At 40.4% G+C, this 15,287-nt stretch overlaps 2 protein-coding genes across 4 annotated transcripts; one reads left to right on the forward strand and one right to left on the reverse strand.

Moving 5' to 3' along the window:
• Positions 1-719: 719 nt before the first annotated feature.
• Positions 720-5,438, reverse strand: cetn2 (centrin 2). Of its 2 annotated transcripts, none has more exons than XM_008114653.3 (5): positions 5,282-5,438; positions 4,232-4,390; positions 3,445-3,573; positions 2,589-2,726; positions 720-1,521 (listed from the first exon to the last, which is right to left on the reverse strand). In XM_008114653.3, exons 1-5 carry the CDS (start codon positions 5,282-5,284, stop codon positions 1,432-1,434), a joined length of 519 nt encoding a protein of 172 aa, XP_008112860.1. In that variant the 5' UTR covers positions 5,285-5,438; the 3' UTR covers positions 720-1,431. The 2 variants fall into 2 exon arrangements, with proteins under 2 accessions (XP_008112860.1, XP_008112858.2); XM_008114651.3 differs by lacking the exon at positions 5,282-5,438 and adding an exon at positions 4,976-5,155.
• A 139-nt stretch (positions 5,439-5,577) lies between these two features.
• On the forward strand, positions 5,578-12,503 carry nsdhl (NAD(P) dependent steroid dehydrogenase-like). 2 transcript variants are annotated; one of them, XM_003223359.4, is made up of 8 exons: positions 5,578-5,739; positions 7,091-7,157; positions 7,713-7,874; positions 7,975-8,121; positions 9,071-9,199; positions 9,540-9,682; positions 9,900-10,002; positions 11,451-12,503. In XM_003223359.4, the coding sequence occupies exons 2-8, from the start codon at positions 7,137-7,139 to the stop codon at positions 11,781-11,783; spliced, it is 1,038 nt and encodes a 345-aa protein (XP_003223407.1). In that variant the 5' UTR covers positions 5,578-5,739; positions 7,091-7,136; the 3' UTR covers positions 11,784-12,503. The 2 variants fall into 2 exon arrangements, with proteins under 2 accessions (XP_003223407.1, XP_008112861.1); XM_008114654.3 differs by lacking the exon at positions 7,091-7,157 and having other exon boundaries at positions 5,581-5,739.
• Positions 12,504-15,287: the final 2,784 nt, after the last annotated feature.

Raw genomic sequence — 15,287 nt, forward strand, 5'->3', positions numbered from 1 at the left:
GTTTCATGAAACACTTTACATGTGCCATGGGGCACCTGGACACAAGAAATTTAGGATCTAAATTTAAAAAGCACAATGGACCGAGGAACTCAAAGAGATGACTTAAAAAAACAGATATTTTCAAAAGTAATCATCCATTTGTCCATGTCCGAATCAGTCCCAGATGTTCTCAATAAGTTAAAAACTTCAATTTACTGAAGGTACCTTATGACCAGTCCTGACCAAAACACACAACTCAATATTACAGAATCGCTCTTCACAATATTGGACCAGCATCATCAGAGATAGCTTCTGGTTTACAACCAACTAATAAACTTCCAATTCCATCCCACTCTTACAGCAGTAGTTAGTTCCTATAATGTGTATTTTCCAGTTCATTTCTGACTTATAGCAACCCTTGAAGAAAACCATTATTGGGTTTTATTTACAAGAATTGTTCAGAAGGGATTCAGGCTCAGAGAATGTGAACTGCTGGTCACTCATTGAGTTTCTATGGCTGAGCATGGGCACGAACCCTAGTTTCTCAGACTCTTAGTCCAGCACTCAGCATACTACTACACCATGCTTGCTCTGTGATAAAATACTTTCATGGAAGTAATGTGCAGTCAAACAAATGCTATGTATTGCAGATCAGCCCAAAATTAAATTTCAGCAAAAGAAAATCCATTACTACCCACCCCCAAATACAATGAAAAGAAGGACACTTTGCTGCCATGAAATCTTTGATAGCATCTTTACATTTCATTGTTAACAATACAAGGCATGAATATTTGAAAACAAAATTTGTTTACAGAGTCTTTCCAGTTAATTTGGGCACAACAATTTTACATTCAATGCTTTTGAAAAATGTAAAGGCTAAGAAGTGCATTCTTTAAAAAACAAACAAAACAAAACTTAGCAAATCCAGGCACTGCATTTCAACAATATCCCAAACCAGGTCACTTTCCAGATGGACAGAACACCCAAAGGGGACCAGGTGCACAAGCTGAACTGGAATCATCTACTCTTTGGCATCCTTTCACTTTGGCAGGTATTTTTTGCCAAAACAAAACAAGCTTCAGTTTGAAACAAGAGTTTTCAAAATCAATTCTTGTTTTTCAGAATACCTCAAGTGTCCATGCAAAAATAATTTTTGCATAAGTTCTAGGTGCAGATACTCAACCGCCACCTTGAAAAGAAATTTCAATTCATTAAGCTTCACATTATGTTGCAAATATAAAATACATATTTGACACTCAGTGATGGGGAGTTGGCCAGAAGCAGGTGGGAGATGACATCGTACAGAAGTTTAAACAAAAAGCCAACTGTAAGGATAGCATGGAATGCTAGGAAAATCGAACTTCTGCTGGTCACCTCCAAACAAGCACCACAGAGGCCAATTTGAGACTCAAAAACAAAAATAGAAAACACACACACAATGCACTAAGTAGTTCAGTACAGGCTGGTCTTCTTCATGATCCGCAAGAACTCCTGCTCATTAACTTCCCCATCCCCATCCCGATCAGCTTCGTCAATCATTTCCTGCATGGGAAAAAAGGAATCAAAAGCAAAGCCCTGTGAGCTAAAAGAGAAACCTATCCCCTTTTCTGCCTTGTTCACAAGCTCCCATCCATAACAATGTAATTTCCCTGGCTTCTATTTTTAAAAACAAAATAAATAATAAATGAAAATCCAAGAGGTGATTCTCCTGCTTTCAGCTCAGATACTTCTGGAGAAAGAGTAAAAAGTTTAATTTGTTTTGCCATAAAGCAAGTATTATTTTATTGTTTATTCTAACTTTCCTGGTATGGGTCCCTTATTTTAATAACACTGATATATTTATCTTACAACCTTCCTTCAGAGTGGACATGGGGGCATACATGAGTAACACCAATCACCTGATATAGATTAGATTGAGATACATTAGCTGTTTAAAGATGCACAGGTAGAAATTTGAAGCTGTGCCTGTCCAGTCATATCATTACTTCACACTGAATATTCAAAAATACCTTTTTTGACTCACATTATGTTTCTTTGAGTGGAAAAAAAACTGGCTGACTATTTAGTAAGAGAGGAAGAAGAATCCTCAAAGAGCTTGCCAAAGGGAATGTTAACTAGACAGATATGGCTTCAAAAGAGTCCCCCAAATATTCAAAGAGCCAACAATAAAAGACCACAATTTTCAAATATCAGCAATATAAAAGTAGCTATGCCATATCAAGGCCAGTATCCTTTCCCCAATGGCCATCCAGATACTTCTGGGAAATAGTCAAGCACAAATAGAAAGACCACCCCTTTTGCTAGCAACAGATATTCAGTAGTATATTATTGTTAACTGCCAACAAATCAGCTTTTATTTATGGAGATCCTATGTTGAATCTATCCAGCTGCAACGTTGTCTTGTTTTCTTTCCAACTCAGTGGCATAAAACCCATGAGCTGGAAGGACTGGCATAATAGCAGAGCTCTAGATTTTACCTGACTGGAGAGGCTCCAGAACTAGATAACAGAATTTCAACGCATTATGAACCACAATAAGCTTGCGAAATCCTTAAACGGTATAGTTTAATTGCTGTCTCACACCCACTATGTGAACAGGCACACCCAAACCTGTAACTCCTCGTCTGTAAGAGTCTCCCCCAATTCTTTGGCCACACGCTTGAGGTTTTTGAAAGAGATTTTGCCAGTCTCGTCATCATCAAACAGTTTGAAGGCTTTAAGAATCTCCTCTTTTGAATCTTTTTCAGCCTTACCAAGAAAGAAAGAAGGAAAGAAATAAAGAAAGAGGATAAAACTATCAAATAATTTGTAATTAGGCATTGCCAGTTGCTGAAATTTATTTATTTATTTTATTTATTTACAGTATTTATATTCCGCTCTTCTCACCCCGAAGGGGACTCAGGGCGGATCACATTACACATATAAGGCAAACATTCAATGCCTTAACATAGAACAAAGACAGAAGACAAACGCAGGCCTTGAACTCATGACCTCTAGGTCAGAGTGATTTGTTGCAGCTGGCTGCTCAACAGCCTGCGCCACAGCCCGGGCCCAATGAGAAAACGTTGTTTGTTTGTTTTTAATCCATGTAAGATAGGGAAATGTAATTATTTATCAGAGTATGTAGCAAGTTGCAGTTTCATAAACAAAAAAGAGATACAATCTTTCATGCCAAGTTCTACCTAATTGAATACAATTATGTCTATAAGGGTGTCTACAGCCAATATGTAGATGCCACACAAGTAACTGCAAAAAAGTGCCCCGGGAAAACCTTTACCTTTTTTTAATTTACATAGCAATGTAGAAGATAAGCATCTAGATTTACAACAGAATACAAGCCTCTTTAAACAAATGTCTTCTGCACAGTCAATATGAAGATCACAATGAGGAAATCTAGGACTTTTAGAACTTTCCCAAAGACATTAGCAAAAGGTCAAAACTTTGTGGCTGTATCATCCTGATTTACCATTTTTTGGGTCATGACACCCAAGAAGTCCTGGTAGGTGATCTTTCCAGTTCCTTCTTTATCGATGTCTAAGATCATTTTCTTGATCTCATCTTTCTTGGGTTCAAACCCAAGTGCTCTCATGGCAACCTGCATACAACGAAAGAAGGCTGACATCTCAGCAGTAAAACAAATGACAAACATTGGCAGACAGCAACAAAAGCTAAACAAATGCACTTGAGAGAAGTGGCCAGTTAGCAGTTTTATTAGCAGATTCTGAATGCTGCAACAGTCAAGATGGTAGGAAAGTACAAAATGTTATTGGTTTACTGCAGTTTGAATAAGCCTCCTAAAACCACAGCAAGCTCCATGTGTAACATGGGCAATAGCCAAGTAGTTTAAAAGAAGTACACAAATGTCTAACTCTTCTGAGCCTACGTTGATAATGAAAAAATACTTTTCCACGAGACTGCAGACAATAAGGGAACAAATTTTTAATTTAACAAATTAAACAATTTGCCCAAACTCTACTCTAGACTATTGCCCCCCCCCCCCCCCCCCGCTTCAAAAGTGAGGTTGACAACTCCTAGAACCCTCCAATTAGCCAGTAGCTATGACAGTTGGAAGATTCTGAGATTTACCCACTAAGTAACTTTCTCAAGTATTGTCTAGAGCTATCACTTTAGCTTACACTGCACCATGGTGTTCAGGAACTTCCAATGCAATTTAAACATCTCTGTTCAAAAGCAAATCCCACTGACTTCAATGGGACTTACTCCCAAGTAAGGATATAAGTCCTGTAGCTTGCCTTCAGCTCTTTCACATCGATGTTCCCTGTCCCATCAGTATCAAACAGATCAAAGGCCTCTCGGATCTCCTGTTTCTGCTCTTCAGTGAGTTCAGTTTTGGGGAGTGCCTTCTTCCTCTGAACTGGAGCCCCCAGTGTTGGCTTTTTGTAGCTGGCGGCCTTAAAACATTAAATACAGAGGGAAAGAACATTAAAAGACAGCCCTTTATTTTGGATTATGAAAAGGTGTTGACCTTATTTTCAATTTCCCTGCCTCACTTATACCATGGGGAAAATGTGAGGAAAGCTACTGTCTGAGAATTATCAAGAGTTTGACTTATCATTAAGAAAATATAGATACGTCATGAAGCCATATCATCAATTTCTGAATCCTGATTATCTGCTTTGAACTAAATTATAGGGCAATGGGGACTCGAATCCTGGTCTCTGGCATTATGAGGTGCATCTACATTGTGAAATGAGAATAGAATGCTGGGAGTTGTAGTTTAGGGAGGCACCAGCTCTCTTTGGCTATAAATGCTTAAGATTTTATAAAACTACAACTTTCAGGACACTATACTGTTTAAATGGTGTTACCGTGCATTTATTCCACGGTGTAGACCAGGCATGGGCCAACTTCAGCCCGCCAGGTGTTTTGGACTTCAAGTCCCACAATTCCTAACAGCCTGGCTGTTAGGAATTGTGGGAGTTGAAGTCCAAAACACCAGGAGAGTTGAAGTTGGCCCATACCTCGTGTAGACGCACCCCAAAGCTGAAATTCATGACATCATTTTGGTCCTCTGCTCTTCTGGATGCTGATATGCAAATAAAGGTGACGTCAAGCCCCGCCCACCTCACGCGCTGGAGTTGAAAAAGGGAGCCAATCACAGCATTCGAACTGCAGTATGCAAATGAGGCCTCGCTCCGCATGCGCAGTACAGGGAAAAGCAAGGCCTCGCTCCCGGGCTGCTCGTTTGCGCAGATAACCCCCCAAGCCACGTAATTAATTAATACAGCACGGTTTGATTTCTCTTAGAATAAGAAATGAGCCCTTTCCGGCGCCGCACTAACCATCCCAAAAGGAATTAATCCGGTCCTGAGGCGGAAAGAAACCCCAAGCGCGGCCACCAAACTCAACCGTCACCACAGCAGCAGGCGCCGCGTTCCTATTGGCTTAGAAGCAACTACGGAGGTGATTGGCCTGCGCAAGCAGGCGCGCGAGAGCCGCACTCGAGACTGATTGGATGGAAATTCAAAGGGGTGGAGTCTACTCCTAGAGGCGGGGCTGTAATCGGATTGGATGGGGCGGTGAAGGCAGATGAGCCAATGAGGGAACGTTCCGATGCTCGAACGATAGTCAGCACAGGGGCCCATTCCCAAGAGTGGGCGTGGCCTCATTCGTAGCAGCCAATGATTGGAGAGTTGGGGAGGTGACAGCCCAATGAGGGGAGGAGGCGGGACAGCATCTCCAAGAGTGAACCCAGGAGGCTTTTTGGGGATACAGCAGGAGAAACTTCAGAAGAAGAAAGGTAGGGAATAACAAGCAGTGGTTTTCTTCTGAGGCTGAGAGAGTGTGACTTGCCCAATACCAGCTAGTGAGCTTCCATTGCAGTTGGCCTAGCATCTTCCATTGAAAAACTAGAGCAAAATGTGCTGCAGCATGGCACACAAATTTTATTTATTTATTTATTTAATATTTAATTTATATTCTGCTTTATTTCTCCATACAGATCACAATTAAAATAATACAACTTAAAAATATACAAATATATAATAACAAAATTGTGTTATATATTATTAGTGTTATAATTAATATATTATTATATAGAATTTTTATTAGTATTGTATTACATTACAATGTTATTATTAATATTATATGTATATACATAATATTATATTATTAGCATAGCACAATATTAGTGTCATTATTATAATGTACTATACTATAATGCTAATATTGTGCTAGGCTAATAATATAATATATTGTATATACATAAATATTGTATATACATTATATATTATTATATTGTACTATACTACCATGAAGCCACCGGTGGTGCAGCGGGTTTAAACCACTGAGCTACTGAACTTGCTAACCAAAAAATCGTGTATGACTCTGGGGGTTGGTGCTCATTTCTATTTCTAAGCCAAATACCTGGTGTTGTCTGTAGATACCTCCAAGGTCATGTCGCCAGCATGACTGCATGGAGCGCTGTTACCTTCCTGCCAAAGCGGTACCTATTGATCTACTCACATTTGCATGGTTGGCAAAAGCTGGGGCTAACAATGGGAGCTCACTCTGTCTGTGGATTCGAAACACCGACCTTCCAATCAGCAAGGTCTGCAGCTTAGTGGTTCACGTGCTGTGCCCATCCACCCATAAGTTGTAGTATATACAATATGTAATATGTTACAACATCATTAATATTATTAATTAATTATTTGCTACATTTATATGCCACTCTTCTCACCCCGAAGGGGATTCAGAAAGGCTTACAAATTAAATTTACATACAATATTATATTATTACTATAGTACAATACTGGCAATAAATTACTATAATATATCAGCATTATTATATTAACTATGTTATTATTTCTATATATTATTATATTGTATGTATTGAGCGGCTCCCAACTGATGTTGCAGGAGACACGATGGAGCTTTTTGCAGTTTTCATAAACCTTTTTTCCATATTTTTATGGAAATAACATTTATAACTTAGGAACAAAAATTGTGCTACATAATGTAAGCTTTCTGCAGTGTGGGACGCAAGAGGGCTGCTAAAAGTGAATTGACTATACTACATAATGGTATTTGTGGGGGAGGAAGCTGGAAGTCTTCCTTCTTTCTTTCCTTCTTATATTTGTTTAAATTCAGGTCAGAAAAAGTCAAGAGTTGCGTCATATCTCAGATTCACTGCATCATGGCCACCCGATTGAGACAGGTATGCCACTTTACTTATTTCAGAGTGTCTCTTGCGGTCCATCTACATTGTGCCTGGGCAAACTTCGGCCCTCCTGGTGTTTTGAACTTCAACTCCCACAATTATTAACTGCCAGTAGTTTGCCCATGCTTGATCTACATGCTAAACTAAAATTTAATATATAATTATAACATATTTTATATACATATAATATTAATAATATTATATTGTAATACGATATACTAATAATACAATATAATAACATTAATTATATATTATATTTACATGTAATATTACTAATAATATTACTATATATTGATATAGTACAATATAGTAATTTATTGCCAGTATTGTACTATGCTAATAATATAATATTGTATGTAAATTTAATTTGTAAGCCGCTCTGAGTCCCCTTCGGGGTGCGAAGGGCGGCATATAAATGTAGCAAATAAATAAATAAATAAACTAGCAACCTCATCACATTGAGAGGGGAAAGCATGGGTGGCAGCAGAGAGTAACCACTAAGAAGAGTCTGTTATGTTGATTTCTTCTTATTATTATTATTATTATTTACAGGCCAACAAAAAATGCACTGTGATCGGTGGCTCAGGATTCCTGGGTCAGCACATGGTAGAGCGTCTCGTGGAGAAAGGTTATGCCATCAATGTATTTGATATCCGCAAGGGCTTTGATCATGACAAGGTCCAGTTTTTCCTGGGGGATCTCTGTCGCAAAGAGGTATGGGCTGAATTTAGAGTGCTACCATATTGGGAGGGGAGGGGGATTCTCTGCTAGATCCTGCTTCTAATCTACGCATCCCTTCTTTGCCCATTCCAAGGATCTGCTTCCAGCTTTGCAAGGGGTGACGCTTGTCTTTCACTGTGCCTCGCCAACACCTTCCAGCAACAACCGAGAACTATTCTACAGAGTCAATTATCTGGGGACAAAAGCGGTCATTGAAGCCTGTAAAGAAGCCGGTGTCCAGGTAAGGACTGGACAAGAAGCCCTAAACCCAAGGCAAGAAACTGCAAGTGGAGAAAAGTTCATTCATTATCTATACACTGGACATTCTCATTGGATAAGACAGATTCCTGTCTTATCAAGACTCATCAACTGGACTTCCTAGGAACATATTTCTAGCCATTTTGGGATACAAGATCCCAGGATCATGCTTTGAACCACCAGGTCTCTTATGAATTTCCAATTACATTATGTAACACAATTTTTGTTTTGGTTTTTAAATGTAATTTCCTAATTGGTTCTATAACTAAAAACATGGAAAAAGTTTATTAAACTTCAAAATGTTGGGTTTTGTGGGACATCCTGCAGCACATTTTGCTATAGTTTTTCAACGAATATCCATAGAGTCTCAACCACTTCAATATAGTTTGTGGCAGGCACAAAATGAAGTTTCTGGAATATAACAACTACTTTCAAAGAAAGCACTGCACAATTCAACAGGAAATAACAAACTAGGAACAGAAAAAAAAAATCACATTTTGTTACATAATGTTATTTATGAATTATGTAACAAAATTATATACAATGTTTTGTGGATGAATGGCTCAAGTATTATTTTAAATCTGTATTTAATTGCTTATGTTTTATTCTTTTGTATTGTTGTGTATTGGCATTTAATTCTGCCAGTTTTGTAAGCCGCCCTGAGTCCCTTCGGGTGAGAAGAGCGGGATAGAAATAATGGAAATAATAATAAATTATTATTATTATTATTATTATTATTATTATTATTTTATTGCCCTTCCCTCTCTTCTTACTCATGTCATGGTAGTGTCCATCCTCCTTTATTCCCCCCCCCCCCCCAAACAACCCAAGGTTTTAGGAAAAACACTGCATCTGACCCAAAATTGCTCAGGAAGTGTGTCTCCTTTTGGGTAAAACTTCTGTTTTTCTATCCTTTTTTAATCTTGTGGCAGAAACTCGTGTTGACCAGCAGTGCCAGTGTTGTCTTTGAAGGCACAGACATCAAGGATGGTACTGAAGACCTCCCCTATGCAAAAAAGCCCATTGACTACTATACAGAGACGAAGATTCTTCAAGAGAAGGTTTGGTTTTTCTTCCTTGGCCATATATAGTATTCTGTCTAAAACAAGATTGAGATTTGCATGCAAATTGTGGAGGGATCTAGAATTATGGCTTTTTCCTGCCCCAAGCATAACTGTAAGAGTCATGGTAATACAGATTTACAAAGCAAGTAGTTGAACTGGGACTGGGAATCCTGGGTTCTCGTCTTTGCTAAGCAATGAACATTCCTGTCTGAGCTTTGACCAATCCTACCATTCTGTCTCTCATCCTGATCTATGTGTTCAAACCTAGTTTCCCTCTTTTGTTTGTACCTCTTTCCCCAAGACTTTCCATAGACTTTTCCATTTCTGTCTCACTCAGGAAGTGCTGCAGGCCAATGATCCAGAGAGAAACTTCCTCACTGTTGCCATTCGTCCTCATGGCATATTTGGGCCACGCGACCCCCAGTTGGTGCCGATCCTTGTCCAGGCAGCCAAGAGCGGCAAGATGAAATTCATCATTGGGTATGTAAAGTCTGGCCACTTTGCAGTTTGTGCACAGTTCTGCTTGGCAATATAGTATTTCCAAAGCTATGATTTGACTTGGGCCCCATGAAATGTATTGTGTGGCAGTCCTATGATACAATTTGCAGCATGGCCGATGAGTTCTAGTTTGGCCTTCTGTATCCCTGAACCGGCTCCCTGCACACGATGAAACTCTTTCCCTCTTTTCGTTCTGCAGTGATGGGAAGAACTTGGTGGATTTCACCTTTGTGGAAAACGTGGTCCATGGGCACATCTTGGCTGCAGAGCAGCTCCAAATAAATTCACCTTTATGTGGGAAGGTGAGTTGATCTCCTCCTGTCACACACAACTTAAGGCAGTTATGGAAGAGAGACTCCTCTCTCATTTTCTATGCTGTCTTTTGCCCATACCAACCTGAGAGCCAGGAAGATAGTTCCATCTTGCCTCCTGTGCCATAGCAACATGCTATGCTAAATATATATATATATATATATATATATATATATATATATACATACACACACACAATAATTTATAAATATATAATATATTGTATATACATATAATATTGACAATAATATTATAATGTAATACAATATACTAATAATAAAACAATATAATAATATTAATTATATATTATATATGAAATGTAATATTACTAATAATATTACCATATAAAGATATAGTACAATATAGTAATTTAATGCTTATATTGTGCTATGCTAATAATATATTGTATGTACATTTGATTTGTAAGCCTCTCTGAGTCCCCTTTGGGGTGAGAAGAGCGGGATATAAATGTAGTTAGTAAATAAATAAATAATGCTTTTTCATATGTTAACAAGTTGGGAACATGACTTTATTGGAAGTAAGCTCCCAGGATCCCCCTTATTGGCTTAAGAATTCTGTAAGATAGGGATTCTTAAACCTTTTCCACTCGTGACCTCTTTCTGCCTGAGAAATGCTGACATGACCCTAAGCATATAGGGACATTAAATAGGTATAAAAACCAAACATCTAGTGAAAAATAAATAAGCATTTGCAAGGCTTGCCAAACAGGCTGATTTTCCTTTTTTGTGTAGTACAGCTGAAGCATTTTCTGCAGAGTTCACTGTAAGCACTGCATCCAGATTTGTGAAAGTGGGTGGCATTCAGAAATCTTTCATTGTTGCCAATTTTTTGTGACCCCAACATTGAGCCAAGGGGAGCCCATTTGGGGTCGAGACCCAAGGCTTAAGAAACAGTGCTGCAAGATATTAAAATAAAGTAACTTTTTGATGCCCTGGAGTTTTCACTAACTGTGGAGCACATCTAGCTCCAGAGGTTGCTGGATGACAATAGCCATTTTAATCACTATAAGAATGATAATCTGACAATATCTTTTAAGGCAATTGATTCACAACTGATTTGAGTGGCTTTAGCTCATTTATTTCAGTCTTATCCCTCACTCTTTTTATGGAGCCCCCGGTGGCGCAATGGGTTAAACCCTTATGCCAGCAGGACTGCTGACTGACAGGTCAGCAGTTTGAATCCGGGGAGCGAGGTGAGCTCCGGCCTGTCAGCTCCAGCTCTCCATGCGGGGACATGAGAGAAGCCTCCCACAGGATGGCAAAACATCAAATATCCAGGCATGCCCTGGGCAGTGTCCTTGCAGATGGCCAATTCTCTCACACCAGAAGCGACTTGCAGTTTCTCAAGTTGCTCCTGACATGAACAAAAAAACTCTTTTTATCTTCTGATTGTGTCTCTTTGTTGCCTCCCTTTGCAGGCGTTTCACATTACAAACGACGAGCCCATCCCCTTCTGGGAGTTCATGTCTCGTGTTCTGACCGGCCTGGGCTACGAGGCTCCTAAATACCACATTCCCTATTGGCTGGCCTATTACCTGGCCTTGCTCCTGTCCCTGGTTGTGTGGCTGCTGAGCCCCTTCGTCGCAATCCGTCCCACCTTCAGCCCCATGCGAGTGGCTCTTGCGGGGACCTACCACTACTACAGCTGCGGGCAAGCCAAAAAACACATGGGCTACAAGCCACTGGTCAGTCTGGATGAAGCCGTGGACAAGACAGTGAAGAGTTACCCACACCTCCAATGGTCTGCATAGATATTGAAGACCCAGGAAAACATCCAGAGCAGGCATGGGCAAACTTTGCCCCTCCAGGTGTTTTGGACTTCCACAATTCCTAAGAACCAGATAGGAATTGGTCTCTGGTCACCAGGGTCAGCCTGGAACTATGGCAACCACTGCAGGTTGATATATGAAATCCTGGATGAACAGAGTCTTAATGCTGTTCCAATACTCGAATAAGATCAGTTCCATTCCAGTCTTGATTTACCAGCATTCTCATGTCAAGGACTTGATTTGTGTTCGTTTCTATGAATGTTTCCTACAGGCCCCAAGTCTAAATGTGAGATGGGAGCAGCATTGTATCTGCCTCTACAAGGATAATAATGACCTCTCGGGTGGGACCAGGGAAAGCCATTCTGAGCGGATGTTCTGTGACTATTGACAAGCATGTCTTCATTGTACCCCCACTGCCTTTCCAATGAAACAATAATAACAATATACATTCCTTTTTTATTATTGCACTGAGCAATTACATTTTAGCCGAGTCTTTTTCCTTAGGCGAGAGTGCCCTCTTGTGTCCATCAATGTCTCCTGCAATTTGCTAATTATTACTAGACATGAAAAAACCCAAGTTTTTCCCTTCTGCGTTTTAAAGTTTTTTAAAATCTCAGATTCCAAATTACTTCCATGAAATAAACTTACAAATATTGGTGAATTCCTGTTGAAACAAAATTAAATTCTTAGCAACTTGTGTTACCCAGTTTCATTAGATGCATCTATTCTTAGCATGGTGAGTACCAGGTATCTTTGGATTGGTCTGTCAACCATTCAGAAAACCATTTTGCTCTGAGGGTGGCTATTTCTTCCTATTGAACTTGATAATCGAACGGGAGGGAAATTCATCTTTTTGCTGGATTTTAATGAATGCAGTACGGCTTCTTTATTCACGGGAGAAGTGTTTACAGATTCTGAGTGGCTAGATGAAACTGTGGATGATAGGGGACTCTATTGAAATGGAGGAGTTTCTGGCCCAAGAGTCATCTGGAGGACTTAGAAAATGCCTTGGGAGGACGTGGTTGGGGATGGATAAATGAAACTGCGGGTGCCAGTCCTGCTGATGTGGGGGTTGTTTTGTATAAAGTCCTCCCTCCACATTTGTGCTTTTGACTTTTGCAGATTTATTTATTCACTGGTTTGATTTAAAACGCTCTCAAGAAATCTCTCGCAGCATGACTCTATTCGTGTACGTCTTAGGTGGAAAGTGTCCAAAGAAATGTTGTTTTTGTTTTCATTCTGTTTGTCGATGAGCAAAACCCGTCCCTCTTTATGTGAGTTTTCCCCTTGTTTGTCCATTAACTAAAATGTGTCATGACTATCCCTCCTTCCCCCTTTCTTAAGGACCTTGCATCTTCTGGTGGTTAATAATAATAACAACAACAACAACTTTATTTATATCCTGCCCCATCTCCCCGAGGGGACTCGGGGCGGCTTACCTAGGGCCAAGCCCAACACATACAATAAAATTCAGCAATATAAAATACACAGTATAAAATACTACAATATAAAATACATAACAATCACAGTAAAAACAACTTCAACAGGGTAAAAAGCATAGCGATTAAAAGAGGCGATATTGTTATAAACAATGGTACACAGTGTGTTCAAGCGCTGAGCTGATGAACTTGCAGACTGAAAGGTCGCAGGTTCAAATCCGGAGAGCGGAGTGAGCACCTGCTGTTAGCTCCAGCTTCTGCCAACCTAGCAGTTCGAAAACATGCAAATGTGAGTAGATCAATAGGTACTGCTCTGGCGGGAAAGTAACGGTGCTCCATGCAGTCATGCCAGTCACATGTCTACGGACAACACCAGCTCTTCAGCTTAGAAACTGAGATGAGCACCAACCCCCAGAGTTGGACACGACTGGACTTATCTATATCCATATCCATATCCATCCATAATAAAAGTGAAAACCCGTATGTGGCATGGGTGTCTGCTCACACAGACAGCCTCCGGCCTCCACAAACAGGCTCCAGTTCCCAGGGCTGAGGAGCCACCAAGTCACTTCTTTCCACTGACATTGTTGTTACAGCGAGTGCCATGAACATGTAGCCCAACCCCTGCCAATGTCCTCCCCAAACAACGGCCCACCACCTAAGGAATGCTTTCATTTGGGGACCATTTCATCCTAGATTTTGCATTGTCCTCTGCCACAGGCAGGCATCCCAGGGTTCTCCATTGCTGTGGAATTTGCATGACCCCACCTACTACCCTTCCCTTTCAAATATGTCTGCAGAAAAAAAACACAGCAGAACTGAGCAGCAACTAAATTTCCTGGAGGATGTCATTCACCTTGTATCAAGTCAGAGCACTGTGACTCCTACTGGGGAATTTAGAAGAGTTGTAGTTTACCTACACTCAGAACGCTATGAACCCAAACAATGATGGGTCTGGGCCAAACTTGCCATGCAGACCCGATATGCCCAGATTTGAATACTGGTGGGTTTGGAGGGGAATTGGCCTGGACATGTGGGAGTAGTAGGTATTGTGATTTATAGTTCACCTGCAATTGAACCCTACTCATGATGGACCAGGACCAAACTTGGCACACAAAGTCCCCATAACCAATAGAACATATTGGACAAGTTTGGGGGAAAGAGAGTTATAGTTCACCTGCATCCAGAGAAACAGTGACCCCCACCGACAATGGACCAGGAACAAACAGAGAAGCCTCATGACCAACTGAACATACTGCAGGGGTTTGTGGGAATGGACCTTGATTTTGAGAGTTGTAGTTCACCTGTATCCAAAGACCACTGAACCCAGCCAATGACGGATCTGGACTACACTTTGCATACAGACTCAACATTGCCTGCTGTGGATACTGACAGATATTTCGGGGCAATTGCCCCGGGACTCTGGGAGTTGTAGTAGTTCACCCCCATCCAGAGAGTACTGCAGCCACCCGATGACCAGCCAATGACATATCTGGACCATACTTGGTACACAGACCCACAATAACCAACTTTGAATACTGGCAGGGTTTGGGGAGGATTGACCCACAATTCTGGGAAATGTAGTTCACCCACTGCAAACTGAGAATACATAACATTCAAAGACAACTAATGCCTTTTTCAAATAACTCGGGCACCGCCGCGTCCTCAAGCTAGTATTACATAAAAGATACAAAATAAACATATCAGGATCCTTTCACATCTGTCACATCTCTAACCAGCATAAACTGAGGACAGTGGGAAGTTTAGTCCAACGCATTCGGAGAAGATCAACAGGAGGAAAGTTGGTCTGTACTAACTAGTCTTCCTTGACTTGGCTAGTCCTGATTTTTATTTCCTATGACACAGAGAGAACCTGGGACTTCTTACAGCTTCAAGTCTTCCATCCATCAGCCTGGCACAGGGTTGGCCCAATATAATTCACTACCTCTTCCCAAGTCAAACTATACAGTAGTCAAGACCAATACAATGATATTGACAGCTAATGCAAAAACAACATTCCAACAGCACCTCTCCCATTCCCTGCAAT

This window comes from Anolis carolinensis, unplaced genomic scaffold, assembly GCF_035594765.1.
Source record: "Anolis carolinensis isolate JA03-04 unplaced genomic scaffold, rAnoCar3.1.pri scaffold_12, whole genome shotgun sequence".
Classification (NCBI taxonomy): Eukaryota; Metazoa; Chordata; class Lepidosauria; order Squamata; family Dactyloidae; genus Anolis; species Anolis carolinensis.

What these genes read in the sequence shown, in the direction of transcription:
- cetn2 (XM_008114651.3), bottom strand. Translation starts at nt 5,140, where the DNA reads ATGCGGAGCGAGGCCTCATTTGCATACTGCAGTTCGAATGCTGTGATT. An exon ending in TCATGAATTTCAGCTTTGGG is followed by an intron (nt 4,391 to 4,975) that starts GTGCGTCTACAC and finishes TAATGTTTTAAG; the next exon opens with GCCGCCAGCTACAAAAAGCC. An exon ending in GTGTCATGACCCAAAAAATG is followed by an intron (nt 2,727 to 3,444) that starts GTAAATCAGGAT and finishes TTTCTTGGTAAG; the next exon opens with GCTGAAAAAGATTCAAAAGA.
- nsdhl (XM_003223359.4), top strand. Translation starts at nt 7,137, where the DNA reads ATGGCCACCCGATTGAGACAG. An exon ending in GGGATCTCTGTCGCAAAGAG is followed by an intron (nt 7,875 to 7,974) that starts GTATGGGCTGAA and finishes GCCCATTCCAAG; the next exon opens with GATCTGCTTCCAGCTTTGCA. An exon ending in AAGATGAAATTCATCATTGG is followed by an intron (nt 9,683 to 9,899) that starts GTATGTAAAGTC and finishes TTCGTTCTGCAG; the next exon opens with TGATGGGAAGAACTTGGTGG.